Source organism: Erinaceus europaeus, chromosome 14, assembly GCF_950295315.1.
Source record: "Erinaceus europaeus chromosome 14, mEriEur2.1, whole genome shotgun sequence".
In the NCBI taxonomy this organism is placed as follows: Eukaryota; Metazoa; Chordata; class Mammalia; order Eulipotyphla; family Erinaceidae; genus Erinaceus; species Erinaceus europaeus.
In genome coordinates, this window is record NC_080175.1 from 52,089,364 (window position 1) to 52,107,570 (window position 18,207).

General features: G+C 37.9%; 1 protein-coding gene across 1 annotated transcript in view; it reads right to left on the bottom strand.

The window, feature by feature from the left end:
* The window catches only part of SI (sucrase-isomaltase), a 143,875-nt gene that overhangs the window by 88,530 nt on the left and 37,138 nt on the right, over positions 1 to 18,207 (bottom strand). The window contains exon 9 of the mRNA XM_007523647.1: positions 788 to 913. Within this exon, the coding sequence (XP_007523709.1) occupies positions 788 to 913 (126 nt within the window). The remainder of the gene's footprint in view (positions 1 to 787; positions 914 to 18,207) is intronic.

Here is an 18,207-nt window from a genome sequence, read left to right on the forward strand (position 1 = left end):
TAAGAAAGAGTAGAGGCTTTGGGAAACCTCTTCATAAGTAGAAAGGCATCCCATGGCGGATGGGTGGCCAAGTTTACTTATCTGGGGGATGGGTGGGTTAGGTCCCACACCAGGCACCATATGCTGGGCTGGGCTAGCTTCATGGGCTGTAGAGAGACGGCCAGGGACTCATGACTGAGCTGGAAACGCAGTTCAATCTTTATTGAAGAGTGAGGATGCAGTTCAACAATCTAATCTCTTCTAATCTCTCTTCATTAGAAAGCCCTATCTTTTATGTATCCTGAGGTGGAAATGTCAGGAAGAGGAAGTACATAGGATAGGGGGTGGGGAGAAGAAAAACAGCACAGGAACCAGTGGGGATTAAACCAATGAAAACAATGATTATGTAAATAGACTCAATGTCAAGCAATGCAACAGAAGGGGTCTTAGAAACAAAATTTAGAAGCATACCAACAGTGTGCTTAACCAGATGAGCTACCACCTGGCCCCTGGTAGATCAAATTTAAAAAACAAGGACTGAAATGGATAGAGTATATTGAACCAAAGCAAAGGACTCTTGGTATCCATGGAAAGGGTAGGACTGAGAAAGGCCTTGGTGTCCAGGTATTTGATGATGGAAAAGGACCTAAGTTGGGGGTGACAATGTTTTGAAGACACCTGTCAAGAGGAATGAGAAAACTGTATATCCCTGTCAACAACTGAACTGAGAACAACTAAGGCCATAAAAAATTATAAAAGTCATAGTAACTAACATCCAGTGTAGTACTTCAGCCTTTGTTCAACTTACAAATGGTATGCCAGCAGCCCGGTTTCTTTGTACCACTTCTTTCACTACATCAAGTGACCCATAATTCCAGCGGCTCAGTTGGAATCCAAGACTCCAATATGATGGCATTGCTGGTCGTCCAATGAGCTTGAAGTAAATAGACATTTGATTAGATTTACTAAAGAACATGACAAATGTATATCAATTGGTTTCTTATTCTGCTATATCTCTTGTAGTTATACAAATCCAACATGTTTTCAAATGACGATATAGTATTTCCATGTACTATGTGGACATTTTATAAGATGTTTCCAGGATACTGTGTTAGAATCTTGCTATTAAGCATGTTGTTTTTTTTTTTTTTTGCAATTCAGCTTTTAAAAATTAAGTATAGTTTATTATTTATTTTTAAAAATATTTTATTATTTATTGGATACAAACAGCCATAAATCAAGAGGAGGGAGAGAGAGAGACAGAGAGACACCTGCAGCACTGCCTCACTACTTGTGATGATATCCCCTTCAGGTGGGGACTGTGGTCTTGAACCCACATCCTTGAGCACTATATCATATGTGCTCAATGAGGTGTGTCACAACCTGGCCCCAATAGTTTATTTTTTTATTAGAGAGAGTAAGAGAGAGAGATCAAAGTACTGCTCAGTTCTGGCTTATGATGTAGGAAGCTGAACCCAGGTCTTTGGGGCCTCAGGTATGAAATTCTTTTTACATAGCCACTGTACTATTTCCATCATCCTATCATTAATCTTTTATTTATTTGGTATTAACAGTAATTAGGAAGTTAGCACTTAAAAGAACAGCATTTGTAAAAGTCTATTTTGCTCAGTACAAGAAGTTAATGAAGGGAGTAAAATGAATAGCTTCTAACAGATAGCCAAATATGAGGTTCATCCCACCATCTTCTATCCAACAAAGGGAATGACTGAATAAATGAATGAATGATCATAATGTAAGAAAAAAATACATTTTAAATATGCAGTTTTTATTCCTTTATATCTCAGCACTAATTTTTCTCATGTTTGTCCAAAAGATGAGTATATGATATATGATCAGCAAGACTCTTAACAGTTTCCACAACCTCATGGACATGCAATATTTTGGTTCCATTATCAAGGATGAGGATCCAATCCAGTCCCTCCCCTTTTCACTTCCATGAGGACTCACATGAGTTCAGGGCCACTTTTGGTAGAAAAATCAGAGGATAGAGGAAAGGACATTGTACTTGAAAATATCAAAATAACCTCAAATATGCTTTTTATTTTCCACTAAAATTTTGTACAATGTCACTTTAATAATGTGTCTATTTATATACATGTGGATATAATGCACATAATATGTGATGGTTTCTTCATCAAATATAGTAAAACACACACACACACACAAACACACATACACACTTAGTCAAGAGATATAAACCCAGGTTCAACTCCTTGTACCACCAAGATCTAGAGCTGAGGAGTGTGCAAGTCAAAAAATAAATAAATAGGTAAGTAAGTAAATGAATAAATAAAACTAAATGAATACAGACAACTACTAATTAAAATTCTGAAGGAATGTACCACTACTAGGTTATTGTAGTCTATCAAATTTTAGCATTACAATTATTTTAATTTTTCTTCATTTTTATTTATTACTGGATATGTTAGATACATATCAAATAATATTGCATCCACTGATCACAACCTAACCAACACAATGATTGTCACCTCAACATGCTTCACCTCAGACTGTGTCCAGAGACTTCACATGTGGAATGACAACCCTTCAGCTTCATTACTCGGGTGAGACCTTTCCTTTCATAGTATACTCTAATTTCATCTCAGGTGGTTCACTTACTAACAAAGTCCCAAAACCTAGATATACACCAGTTTCTGTGAGAGAGAGCTTATGTTCACACGTATCCATAAACTACTACAAAATATATACCTGAAAGCAGAAGTACACTAGAGTTTGCAGTTCCAGATGCCATCAGGATGCTAGCCAGGCTTCCCTGGATTGAAGACCCCACCAATGAGTCCTGGAGCTCAGCTTCCCCAGAGACACACTCTACTAGGGAAAGAGAGAGGCAGACTGGGAGTATGGACCAACCAGTCAACACCCATGTTAAGCGGGGAAGCAATTACAGTAGCCAGACCTTTTACCTTCTGCAACTCTCAATGACCCTGGGTCCATGCTCTCAGAGGGATAGAGAATGGAAAGCTATCGGGGGAGGGGGTGGGATATGGAGATTGGGTAGTGGGAACTGTGTGGAGTTGCACCCCTCCTACCCTATGGTTTTGTTAATTTATCCTTTCTTAAATAAAAAAATATTTTAATTTTTCTTCATTTTTATTTATTACTGGATATGTTAGATACAAATTTTTGAAATACAGATATAAATTTTTATTTATTACTAGATATTTGAAATACAAGATAAATTGAGAGGGGAAAGGCAGATAGAGGGAAAGAGACAGAAGGACACCTGCAGCCCTGCTTCACCACTCATGAAGCTTTCCCCCTGCAGATGGGACCAGGGACTTTGAACCTGGGTACTTGAGCAATGGAATGTTTTTTCTTAACCAGATATACCACTTCCTGGTTTGCATTACAACTATTTTAAAAAATAACTTAGTTCTAATAGCATTCACAAAAATCAGTATTTTGAAATTAACTTAAAAATTGTTATTCAGAATATATGTAAAAATTTAGACATCTGACTGAAGTCTTATGCTATCTGTGTATGTATTACACACGGTAATATGTTCACATAACTTATTTATCATGTATTATCTATGTTAATTTTATTCATTTCATAATTTACATGTGCATTCTGTCTTTGAAACTTAAGAAAAAACCTGAGGCGGAGCCAAGATGGTGACTTGGAGGCAGCTAGTGGAATGAGCTCTGACAATAGTGGCTGGACAGGTAGGATATTACACTGTCAGCAGGACAGTGAAAAAGGCGTCCTAAGTGTGACACCAAGGAGGTGACTATACAATAATCTTGGGTTAGAAAATGGGGGGAAAGAACCAACATTTGGCTTCATTGATCTTTTGTATGATTCTTTTATTTTCGATGTTTATTTCTGCTCTAACTTTAGTGATTTCTGTCCTTCTGGTTGCTTTAGGGTTCCTTTGTTCCTCTTCCTCTAAGTCCTTGAGGTGTGCAGTAAGGTCGTTCATTTGAGCTTCTTCTTGGTGTTTAATATGTGATTGTATGGCTATAAGTTTCCCTCTCAGTACTGCTTTAGCTGTGTCCCAAATATTTTGATATGTTGTGTCTTCATTTTCACTTGTTTCCAGGAACATTTGAATTTCCTGCTTGAGTGAATCTCTGACCCAGTGGTTCTTAAGGAGTATATTGTTTAGTTTCTAAATTCTGTGACTTTTAATAATTTTCTGTTTGTTGTTATATGTTAGTTTTACTCCACAGTGGTCTGAGAAGATACTTGGGATGATTTTAATGTTCTTGAATTTTTTTATGTTGTCTTTGTGGCCTAACATGTGGTCTATCCTTGAGTATGTGTTATGTGGATTTGAAAAGAAGGTGTATTCCAGTTTTTTGGGGTGAAGGACTCTGAAAATGTCCAAGAGGTCTAGTCTGTCAATCTCTTCATTCAGTTCTCTCTTATCTGTGTTGGTTCTCTGCTTTGTTGATATGTCTAAGTGTGAGAGTGGGGTACTGAAGTCTCCCACTATTATTGTATTACTGTTGATGTATTTTTGAAATTCTTTCAGTAGGTGCTTAATGTATTTAGATGGTTCCTCATTGGGTGCATAGATGTTAATGATTGTTAAGTCTTGGATAATTGATCCTCTAATAATTATGTAATGTTCTTGCCTATCTTTTATTTATTTAATTTAAAATCTATCGTGTCTGAGATGAGAATGGCTGTTCCTGCCATTTTTTGTGGTCCGTTAGTCTGTATAATATTTTTCCATCCTTTCACTTTAAGTCTGTCTTTATCTTGTTGTGACAGATGGGATTCTTGCAAGCAGCATATGGTTGGATTATGTTTTCTGCTCCATCCCCCAATTCTGTGCCTTTTGATGGGTGAGTTTAAGCCATTGACATTTATTGATATTATGGATTTAATGTATTGTAGTGCCATTGCTCAAAAAACATTTTTTTTGTTTGCTCTGATATATTGCCAGTATTGTATTGATGGTCTTGTTTATAAGAGGTCTTTTTTTGGGCCAGTTTGGTGATGGTTGCCTCCTTTAACTGTTGTTTGTCTAAGAAGGTTTTGATCCCTCCATCTAGTTTGAATTAAAGTCTAGCAGGGTATATTATCCTTTGTTGAAACCCTTTTTCATTCAGGACTCGATAGATATCTTGACATTCTCTTCTAGCTTTTAGAGTTTAAGTGGAGCAGTCTGCAGATAATCTTATGGGTTTTTCCTTGTATGTGACTTTTTGTTTCTCTCTTGCAGACTTTAGGATCCTTTCTTTATCCTTACTTCTTCTCATTGTGACTATGATGTGTCTGGGTGTCTTCAGGTCTGGGTTGATTCTCTTTGGTACTCTCTGGGCCTCTTGAATCTTGATGTCCTTTCTGTTATTCAGGTCTGGGAAGTTTTCTTCTATTATTTCCTCTAGAATGTTTGCTTCCCCTTCCTCTCTTTCTTCCTCTGGCAGGCCAATTATGTGAATGTTACTTCTTTTGAGATCATCCCATATGTCTCTGTTGTTGTTTTCAGTGTCTCTCATTCTCTTTTTAAGCTCTTTCACCTTCTTCTTAGTTTTCTCTAACTCATCCTCTGTCTGACTAATTCTGTTTTCTGCTTCTATTAGTCTGCTTTCCCTGGCCTCAGCTTCTTTCTTCATTACAGCTGTTTCAGCTTTCAGTTCTCTAATTGCCTCAAGATAATCAGTATTTTCCTTGGGGGTCTCAACTGTTGTTTCTCTAATAATGCCATTCCTTTCCTCCAATGTTGTTTTCATTTCTGTGATTAATAAGTTTATTATTGCTTGCATACTTTTCTTATCTATGGTTACTTCTAGCTGATTTGTAGTTTCTTCTGGGCTCTTGTATTTGTTCATTTGAGTAGCAGTTTTATTTTATTTTTTTTTATTTATGCAAACACTAAATCTGAAGAAGAAGACATCCAGAAATCACTCCCATTTACTGTTTCAGCAAAATCAATCAAATACCTAGGAAAAAAGTTGACCAAAGAAGTGAAAGACTTGTATGCTGAAAACTATGAGTCGCTACTCAAGGAAATAGAAACTGATACCAAGAAATGGAAAGATATCCCATGCTCATGGATTGGAAGAATAAATGTCATCAAAATGAATATTCTCTCCAGAGCCATATACAAATTTAATGCAATACTCATCAAAGTTACACCAAACTTCTTTAAGAGAATAGAATAAACACTACAATCATTTATCTGGAACCTGAAAACACCTAGAATTGCCAAAACCATCTTAAGGAAAAGAAACAGAAATGGAGGCATCACACTCCCAGACCTTAAACTATATTATAAAGCCATCATCATCAAAGCAGCATGGTACTGGAACAAAAATAGGCACACAGACCAGTGGAACAGAATTGAAAGCCCAGAAATAAACCTATGCAAATCTAATCTTTGATAAGGGGGCCCAAAGGATTAAATGGAAAAAGGAGGCTCTCTTCAATAAATGGTGCTGGGAAAACTGGGTTGAAACATGCAGAAGAATGAAATTGAACCACTTTATCTCACCAGAAACAAAAATCAACTCCAAATGGATCAAAGACCTAGATGTCAGACCAGAAACAATCAAATACTTAGAGGAAAACATTGGTAAAACAGTTTCCCACATACACCTCAAGGACATCTTTGATGAATCAAACCCAATTGCAAGGAAGACTAAAGCAGAAAAAACTAATGGGACTATATCAAATTGAAAAGCTTCTGCACATCCAAAGAAACTATTAAACAAACAAAGAACACTGAACTCAACAACAGAGACATATGGAAAGATTTCAAAATAAGTAACATTGGAGAGACTGAGCCAAGATGGCGACTGGAAGTAGCAGCACCCGTGGGCTCTGACATCAACTGCTAGAAAGTCTTGAAATCCTGGCCTTCAGTGTTACAAGCAAGGAGGCATCCTAAAGGTAGACCAGGGAGGTGATTATAATTCAATTTGGGTTAAAAATTAGAGCAAAAAGAAAGGAAATTTCTTGATTATTTCTCTCAGCCCCCCTGTCCCCATAACCAGACCCTGGAGGTAGGGAGCTGCTGCTAACAGGCTCCCCATGGAGCTCCTTTCTTTACCATGATTTCTGGCCCACTGGGGTGCAATTAAACCCTCCTTCCAAATTTCTAGGCTATTTCTGTTGTTTGTCTGAATAAGGGACTTAGATCCATTCAAGTGACAATTAGCTAATCAAGCAAGCCTTACCCAGCCTGTTTGAAAGTTTTTTTTTTCTTTTTTTCACATTTGTTTTGTATTGTGTTGTCTTTCTCAATCAGTTGTCTAGACTAACTGTACATAGGCTAACAGGGAGCTGTCCAAGCTGTAGAACCACTGCTTGGGCTTTTTACTCTGTTCCATTTTACAAATACTATTATATACACGCATATCCCTTCCCTACCTCAGGTGACCAAAATTAACTATTAGTATACTTTCCATTGCTAGACAACAAGCATTATCACCCACTATGAGAGAAACTTGTCTCACTTATCATACATCCTCTATACACTATCGCCCTTCTCCCACCTCCAAGCCAATTAAAAAAAAAAAAAAATATATATATATATATATATATATATATATATATATATATACAACTCTCCTTTCACTGCTTTTTTTTCTGTTTCATTCTTTTTTCTTTTCTCTATTTTTTTCACCTGTCTTCCTTTCTCCCTTCCTCCTCCCTCTGCTTTCTGAATTCACTGATACTTGTTTGTGAACTATTTCAGGGAAGAAGTCTGACGCAGAGCGGACTCCTTTTATGTGTGTCTCTGCTCTACTTCCCCTTCCCCTCTTACTACCCCTAGAACCTACAATATTCAGTAGATTTGCATAACTGTCTATTCCTGCTATCCCATTTTACTTTCTCATTCTTTTTCATTTAGATTTGGTTGATATTTTTCTTGAACTGGAGACATTGTGGGACTAGTATTGGTTAAACTGCTTCAGTCATTGCTTTAGGTACTATTGTAATTTCTGAGGGTGGTGACTGCATTTGTCATAAAGGTATTTAGTATAGTGTGGCTTGAACATAAAATAAAGCAACTGAGGAACAACAGAACATAAAAATAAAAAAAAACACATTAATAGTGGGTAGACCAAGAGCAAATTAAACTGCTAATACAATGAATGAAGACAAGAGCCTAGAGGAAACTACAAATCAGCCAGAAGTAACCATAAATAAGAAAAGTATGCAAGCAATAATAAATTTATTAATCACAGAAATGAAAACAACTTTGGAGGAAAGGCATAGCAGTATGAGGGAAACAAGAGATGAGACCCCCAAGGAAAATACTAACTACCTTGAGGCACTTAGAGAACTGAAAGCTGAAATAGTTGTAATGAAGAAAGCAGCCAACAGAAGGGAAAGAAAACTAGCAGAAGCAGAAAACAGAATTAGCCAGACAGAAGATGAGCTAAAGAAAACTAAGAAAGAGGTGAAAAAGCTCAAAGAGATTTAGAGACACTGAAAACAACAGAGGCATATGGGATGATCTCAAAAAAAGTAACATTCATATCATTGGCCAGCCAGAGGAAGAAAGAGAGGAAGGGGAAGCAGGCATTCTAGAGGAAATTATAGAAGAAAACTCAGAGTCCCAAACAGAATCAACCCAGACATAAAGACCCTAAGACACATCATAGTCACAATGAAAAGAAGTAAGGATAAAGAAAGGATACTAAAGGCTGCAAGAGAAAAACAAAAAATCACATACATGGGAAAACCTATAAGACTATCAGCAGACTTCTCTACCCAAACTCTAAAAGCCAGAAGAGAATGGCAAGATATCTATTGAGCTCTGAATGAAAAAGGGTTTCAACCAAGGATAATATAACCTGCTAGACTTTCATTCAAACTAGATGGAGTCATCAAAACCTTCTCAGACAAGCAACAGTTAAAGGAAGCAACTATCACCAAACCGGCCCTGAAAGAGGTTCTAAAAGACCTCTTATAAACAAGAACATCACTATAATACTTGCAACACATCAAATAAAAACTTGTTGAACAATGGCACTACAACACATTATATCCATAATATCAGTAGATGTCAATGGCTTAAACTCACCCATCAAAAGGCACAGAGTGCCTGGATGGATCAGAAAATATAACCCAACCATATGCTGCTTGCAAGAATCCCACTTGACCCAACAAGATTATGTTGGTTGTCTGAGACAATATCTCTGATAAACATAGATGACAAAATATTAAACAAGATCTTGGCCAACTGGATACAACAGCACATCAAAACAAATTGTTCATCACAACCAAGTGGGATTCATCCCAGGAATGCAAGGCTGGTTCAACATCCATAAGTCAATCAATGTCATTCACCACATCAATAAAAGCAAAGCCAAAAACCACATGATTATCTCTATAGATGCAGAGAAAGCCTTTGACAAAATCCAAAAACCCATTCATGCTCAAAACTCTACAAAAAATGGGAATAGATGGAAAATTCCTAAAGATAGTGGAATCCATATATAGCAAACCAACAGCCAACATCATTCTCAGTGGAAAGAAGTTGAAAGCATTTCCACTCAGAACAGGGACTAGACAGGACTGTCCACTGTCACCATTACTCTTCAATATAGTATTGGAAGTTCCTGCCATAGCAATCAGGCAAGAGAAAGAAATCAAAGAAATACAGTTTGAAAGGATAGAAGTCAAACTCTCACTATTTGCAGATGACATGATAGTATACATAGAAAAACCTAAAGAATCCAGTATAAAACTACTGGATGTTATTAGGCAATATAGCAAGGTATCAGGCTACAAAATCGATGTATAAAAATCAGTGGCATTTCTCTATGCAAACACTAAAACTGAAGAAGAAGAAATCCAGAAATCACTCCCATTCACTGTTGCAACAACATGAATAAAATACCTAGGAGTAAAGCTGACCAAAGAAGTGAAAGACTTGTATACTGAAAACTATGAGTTACTCTTCAAGGAAATAGAAACTGATACCAAGAAATGGAAAGACATCCCATGCTCATGGATTGGAAGAATAAATATCATCAAAATGAATATTGTCCCCAGAGCCATATACAAATTAAATGTGATACCTATCAAAGTTCCACCAAGCTTCTTTAAGAAAATATAAAAAAAACTACATTCATTTATGTGGAACCAGAAAACACCTAGAATTGCCAAAACCATCTTGAGGAAAAGAAACAGAAACGGAGGCATCACACTCTCAGACCTCAAACTATATTATAATGTCATCATCATCAAAACAGCCTGGTACTGGAACAAAAATAGGCACACAGACCAGTGGAACAGAATTCAAAGCCCATATCTAAACCCCCACACCTATGGACATCTAATCTTTGATAAGAAGGCCCAAAGAATTAAATGGAAGAAGGAGGCTCTCTTCAATAAATGGTGCTGGGAAAAGTGGGTTATAATATGCAGAAGAATGAAATTGAACCACTTTATCTCACACGAAACAAAAATTAACTCCAAATGGATTAAAGACCTGGATGTCAGACCGGAAACTATCAAATACTTAGAGGAAAACATTGGTGAAACACTTTCCCACCTAAACCTCAAGGACATCTTTGATGAAACAAACCCAATTGCAAGGAAGACTAAAGCAGAAACAAACCAATGGGACTACATCAAATTAAAAAGTTTCTGCACATCCAAAGAAACTATCACACAAACAAAGAGACCCCTCACAGAATGGGAGAAGGTCTTCACATGCAAACATCAGGCAAGAAACTAATCATCAAAATATACAGAGAACTCAGCAAACTTAGCACCAAAAAAACAAATGACCCCATCTAAAAATGGGCAGAGGATATGAACAAGACATTCACTTCAGAGGAGATCCAAATGGCTAACAAACTCATGAAAAACTGTTCCAGGTCACTGATTGTCAGAGAGATGCAAATAAAGACAACACTGAGATACCACTTCACTCCTGTGAGAATGGCATACATCAAAAAGGACAGCAGCAACAAATGTTGGAGAGGCTGTGGGGACAGAGGAAGCCTTCTACACTGCTGGTGGGAATGTAAATTGGTCCAGCCTCTCTGGACAGCAGTCTGGAGAACTCTTACAAGGCTAGACATAGACCTTCCATATGACCCAGTAATTCCTCTCCTGGGGATATACCCCAAGGATTCCATAGTGCCCAACCAAAAAGATGTGTGTACATCTATGTTCATAGCAGCATAATTCGTAATAGCTAAAACCTGGAAGGAATCCAGGTGCCCAATAGTAGATGAGTGGCTGTGAAAGCTGTGGTACATATACACAATGGAATACTATGCAGCTATTAAGAACAATGAGCCCACCTTCTCTGACTCATCTTGGACAGAGCTAGAACAAATTATGTTAAGTCAGCTATGTCAGAAAGATAAAGATGAGTATGGGATGTCCCCACTCATCAACAGAAGATGAGAAAGAAGATCTGAAAGGGAAACTAAAAGCAGGATCTGATTGCATCAAGAGCAGGGCACAAATGTAAAAACACTGAGAGGGGGGAAATTAACTGTTTGTCTCGAAGTTTTTAAAACACAGACTGAGTCTTTTTAATATATAGGCTCTGTATTTCATATGCAGACTCTCTCAAAAGCCTAGACCAAGTAGATCAGAAGCAATCAATGGCTCAGCTATATACAAGATACTGGGTACTGTACAGCAAACCCTAACAAAAGAACTTTTCAAAGTTTACCCAATTAGCAAATAATGTGATGATAACAATAAGTATCCACTGTCTTCTTGAACCCTAAGTTAGCAGGAACCTCACATTTCCACTATAGAACCTATATTTCCCCCAGTCCTAGAACATTAGGGTTGTGCCCACTTTCCTGTATGCTTCTCTTAATTCATATCAAATAATATTACGTACACTGATCACAACCTAGTCAATGCAATGAGTGCCACCCCAGCATGCTTCACTTCAGACTGTGACCAGAGACTTCAGGTGTGGAATGACAACCCTTAAGCTTCATCACATGGTTGAGACCTTTCCTTTCATCGTATTCTCTAATTCCATTCCATGTGTTCCACTTCCTAATAAAGTCCCCAAACCTAGATATAGTCCAGGTCCTCTGAGATAGAGCATAGGTTCACCTGTGCCTATAAACTAGGGTAACAATATATACCTGAATACAGAAGTTCACAAGAGAATGCAGGGAATACCCCCAACACTTCATCTGCACTATTACAGTCTTTAGGTCCATGATTGTTCAACAATTTGTTTGGCTTTGTATGTTAACTCTCTCTTAAGTCACCAGGTTCCAGATGCTGACCAGACTTCCCTGGACAGACGACTCCATCAATGTATACTGGAGCGCCGCTTCCTCAGAGCCCCACCCTACTAGGGAAAGAGAGAGACAGACTGGGAGTGTAGATAGACCAGTCAACACCCATGTTCAGCTGGGAAGCAATTACAGAAGCCAGACCTTCCAACCTCTGCAACCCACAATGACCCTGGATCCATACTCCCAGAGAGATAGAGAATGGGAAGGCTATCAGAGGAGGGGGTGGGATGTGGAGACTGGGTTATGGGAATTGTGCAGAATTGTACCCCTCTTATTCTATGGTTTTGTTAATGTCTCCTTTCTTAAATAAATAATACAAAAAGAAGTAACATTCCTATAATTGGCCTACCAGAGAAAGAAAGAGAGCAAGGGGAAATAAAAATTCTAGAGGAAATAAGAAAAGAAAACTTCTCAGACCTAAACAACAGAAAGGACATTAAAATTCAAGAGGCCCAGAGAATCCCAAACAGAATCAAACGAGTCCTGAAGACACCAAGACAAATCACAGTTACAATGAAAAAGAACTAAGGATAAAGAATGGATCCTACAGACTGCAAGAGAAAAACAAGAAGTCACATACAGGGGAAAACCCATAAGACTACCAGTAGAGTCAAACTTTAAAAGCCAAAAGAGAATGGCAAGATATCTATTAAGCACTGAATGAAAAAGGATTTAAACCAAGGAAAACATATCCTTCTAGACTTTCATTCAAACTAGATGGAGTCATCAAAATCTTCTCCAACAAACAACAGATAAAGAAAGTAACTATCAACAAACCTGCCCTGAAAGAGGCTCTAAAAGACCTTTTATAAACAAGAACATCACCATAAAACTTACCATATATCAGAGCAAATAAAAAATTGTTGAATAATGGCATTACAATACATTCAATCTGTAATATCAATAAATGTCAGTGGCTTAAACTCACCTATCAAAAGGCACAGAGTGGGTGGATGGATCAGAAAACACAACCCAATCATATGCTGCTTGCAAGAATCCCCCCTGTCCCAAGACATACACAGACTTAAAGTGAAAGGGTGGAAATCTATCACACACTAATGTACAAAAAAAAAAAAAAAAAAAAAAAAAAAACCAGAACAGCCATTCTCATCTCTGACACGATATACTTTAAATTAAATAAAGTAATAAAAGATAGGCAAGAGGGACTGCAGGAAGATGGCAGACTGAGAAGCCACTAGCAGCTAAGCTCCGACCACATCTCCTGGAAACGGTAGGATTTTCTGCCTTTAGCAGGCCAGCCAATAAGGGGTCCTAGCGGTAACACCAAGGAGGTGACTATAACTTTATTTGAGTTAAGAATTAGAGTAAAGGTGGCACAGACTAGCAGGCAGCTGCTCCAGACTTCTCAGGTGGCAGCAGGCAAGGCGGGTGCACCAGCACTGTCCTCCGCCCGGGAAGGCGGCTCCTCCGCCGGTTGCAGAGCAGTGGCAGAGAACCGGGAGGGAGCACTGTAGCTCGGGGGCTTTCTCTTGGGAGTCTCCGGGGACCACCGCGACCCTGAGGGTGGATCCGAAGACTTCCTGAGTATAGCTCTCATTGGATCAAAGAACTTGAAGCTAGTTTTCATTTTCGATAAATCCTTTTAAAAAGTCTGGAGGGGGGGTTCCCGGAAGATAGCGGACTGAGAAGCTGCTAGCAGCTGAGCTCCTACCACATCTCCTGGAAACGGTAGGATTTTCTGCCTTTAGCAGGACAGCCAATAAGGGGTCCTAGCGGAAACACCAAGGAGGTGACTATAACTTAATTTGGGTTAAGAATTAGAGTAGGGAAAAAAGGGGAAAAAAACACTTTTTTTTCTTCCTTTTAATTTTCAAGCATACCTCCTTCCCGCCCCCCCCCAAGCAGTCCCTGGGGACCAGCTCCTAGCAGGATCCCCCACACCACCAAACAGGGTGCTTTTTTGAATTCACTGATACACATTTGGGAATTTCCTTTCACTACTCTTTAATTACAACTCTTTTTCTTATCTTCTACCTTTTCTCTCTCTTGTCTCTCTCTCTCTCTCTTTTTTTTAATCTTGTCATACACTTCTACCTTCTTCTTTGCCTTTCTGAACTTGTGAATTATTTTGGGGAAAAATCTGACTAAGAGTGGACTCTCTATGTGTGTAGCTCTGCTCTAGTTCACTTTTCCCTCTTGTTACCCCTAGAATATACAGTGGATAGTAGATTTGCATAACTGTCTGTTCTTGCTATCCTTTCTTTCTTTTCTCTTTCCTCACTGGGATTTGGTTATATTTTTTCATGGATTGGAGAAATTGTTTGGCTAACTGGTAACGATTAAACTACTTCAATACTTACTTCAGTTGCTACTGTAATTCCTGAGATTGGTGAGTGCAATTGTCATAAAGGTATTTAGTACAGTATTACTTGTACTCAAGAAACAACAACTGAGGAACAACAGAGCATAAAAAAAAGAAACACACAAATAAAAAAATGGGTAGATCAAAAACAAATAAAACTGCTACTCCAATGAATGAAGACAAGAGCCCAGAAGAAACTAAAAATCAGCCAGAAGTAACCATAGATAAGAAAAGTATGCAAGCAATAATAAACTTATTAATCACAGAAATGAAAACAACATTGGAGGAAAGGAATGGCAGTATTAGGGAAACGACAGTTGAGACCCCCAAGGAAAATACTGATTATCTTGAGGCAATTAGAGAACTGAAAGCTGAAATAGCTGTAATGAAGAAAGAAGCTGAGGGAAGGGAAAGCAGACTAACAGAAGCAGAAAACAGAATTAGTCAGACAGAGGATGAGTTAGAGAAAACAATGAAAGAGGTGAAAGAGCTTAAAAAGAGATTGAGAGACACTGAAAACAACAAGAGACATATGGGATGATCTCAAAAGAAGTAACATTCGTATAACTGGCCTGCCAGAGGAAGAAAGAGAGGAAGGGGAAGCAAACATTCTACAGGAAATAATAGAAGAGAACTTCCCAGACCTGAATAACAGAAAGGATATCAAGGTTCAAGAGGCCCAGAGAGTACCAAACAGAATCAACCCAGACCTGAAGACACCAAGACACATCATAGTCACAAGGAGAAGAAGTAAGAATAAAGAAAGGATCCTAAAGGCTGCAAGAGAGAAACAAAAAGTCATATACAAGGAAAAACCCATAATATCATCTGCAGACTGCTCCACTCAAACTCTAAAAGCCAGAAGGGAGTGACAAGGTATCTATCGAGCCTTGAATGAAAAAGGGTTTCAACCAAGGATAATATATCCTGCTAGACTTTCATTAAAACTAGATGGAGGGATCAAAACCTTCTTAGATAAACGACAGTTAAAGGAGGCAACCATCACCAAGCCGGCCCAGAAAGAGGTACTAAAAGACCTCTTATAAACAGGAACATCACTATGATACTTGCAATGTATCAGAGCAAACAAATTTTTTTTAGAACAATGGCACTACAATACATTAAATCCATAATATCAATAAATGTCAATGGCTTAAACTCACCCATTAAAAGGTACAGGGTGGGGGGATGAATCAGAAAACATAACCCAACCATATGCTGCTTGCAAGAATCCCATCTGTCACAACAAGATAAATACAGACTTAAAGTGAAAGCATGTAAAACTATCATACAAGCAAATGGACCACAAAAAAGGGCAGGAACAGCCATTCTCATTTCAGACACGATAGATTTTAAATTAAATAAAGTAATAAAGATAGGCAAGGACATTACATAATGATTAGAGGCTCAATAAGCCAAGAAGACTTAACAATTATTAACATCTATGCACCCAACAAGGGACCATCTAAATACAAGAGAATTGAATGAAGAGATCAACAGACTAGACCTCTTGGACATTTTCAGACTCCTCCACCCCAAAAAAACTGGAATACACCTTCTTTTCAAATCCACATAACACATACTCAAGGACACACCACATGTTAAGCCACAAAGACAGCATAAATAAATTCAAGAACATTGAAATCATCCCACGTATCTTCTCAGACCACTGTGGAGGAAAAATAACATTTAACAACAAACAGAAATTTATTAAAAGACACAGAATTTGGAAACTAAACAACATTCTCCTTAAGAACCACTGGGTCAGAGACTCACTCAAGCAGGAAATTCAAATGTTCCTGGAAACTAATGAAAATGAAGACACAACATATCAAAATATTTGGGATACTGCTAAAGCAGTACTGAGAGGGAAACTTATAGCCTAACAATCACATATTAAACACCAAGAAGAAGCTCAAATGAACGAACTTACTGCATGCCTCAAGAACTTAGAGGAAGAGGCACAAAGGAACTCTAAAGCAACCAGAAGGACAGAAATCACTAAAGTTAGAGCAGAAATAAACAACATCGAAAATAAAAGAACCATACAAGGATCAATGAAGCCAAATGTTGGTTCTTTGAAAGATTAAACAAAATTGACAAACCCCTAGCCAGACTCACCAAACAAAAAAGAGAGAAGACTCAAATTAATAGAATTGTAAACGATGGAGGAGATATCACAGCTGACACCACAGAAATACAGAAAATCATGCGAAACTTCTATTAAGAACTATATACCATCAAGCTAGAGAATCTGGAAGAAATGAACAATTCCTAGAAACATATGCACTTCCAAAACTGAACCAAGAAGAACTACAAAATCTAAATGCACCAATCACAGACAAAGAAATTGAAACCGTTATTAAGAATCTCCCCAACAACAAAAGTCCTGGACCAGATGGCTTCACAAACGAATTCTACAAAACTTTCAGGAAACAGTTAATACCCATACTTCTTAAGCTATTCCATAAGATTGAAGAAACAGGAATACTCCCTTCCACCTTTTATGAAGCCAACATCACCCTGATACCAAAAGCTGATAGGGACAGAACAAAAAAGGAAAACTACAGACCAATATCTCTGATGAACATAGATGCCAAAATATTAAATGAGATCTTGGCCAACCGGATACAGCAACATATCAAAAAGATTGTTCATCATGACCAAGTGGGGTTCATCCCAGGAATGCAAGGCTGGTTCAACATCCGTAAGTCAATCAATGTCATTCACCACATCAATAAAAGCAAAGCCAAAAACCACATGATTATCTCAATAGAGGCAGAGAAAGCCTTTGACAAAATCCAACAACCATTCATGCTCAAAACTCTACAAAAAAATGGGAATAGATGGGAAATTCCTCAAGATAGTGGAGTCTATATATAGCAAACCTCCAGCCAACATCATACTCAATGGACAGAAGCTGAAAGCATTCCCCCTCAGATCGGGGACAAGACAGGGCTGTCCACTGTCTCCGTTACTCTTCAACATAGTATTGGAGGTTCTTGCCATAGCAATCAGGCAAGAGAAAGAAATCAAAGGAATACAGATTGGAAGGTAAGAAGTCAAGCTCTCACTATGTGCAAATGATATGATAGTATATATATAAAGACCTAAAGAATCCAGTAGAAAAATTACTGGAAGTTATTAGGCAATATAGCAAGGTATCAGGCTACAAAATCAATGTACAAAAATCAGTGGCATTTCTTTATGAAAACACTAAATCTGAAGAAGAAGACATCCAGAAATCACTCCCATTTACTGTTTCAGCAAAATCAATCAAATACCTAGGAATAAAGTTGACCAAAGAAGTGAAAGACTTGTATGCTGAAAACTATGAGTCGCTACTCAAGGAAATAGAAACTGATACCAAGAAATGGAAAGATGTCCCATGCTCATGGGTTGGAAGAATAAATATCATCAAAATGAATATTCCCCAGAACCATATACAAATTTAATGCAATACCCATCAAAGTTCCACCAAGCTTCTTTAAGAGAATAGAACAAACACTACAATCATTTATCTGGAACCTGAAAACACCTAGAATTGCCAAAACCATCCTAAGGAAAAGAAACAGAAATGGAGGCATCACACTCCCAGACCTTAAACTATATTATAAAGCCATCATCATAAAAACTGCATGGTACTGGAACAAAAATAGGCACACAGA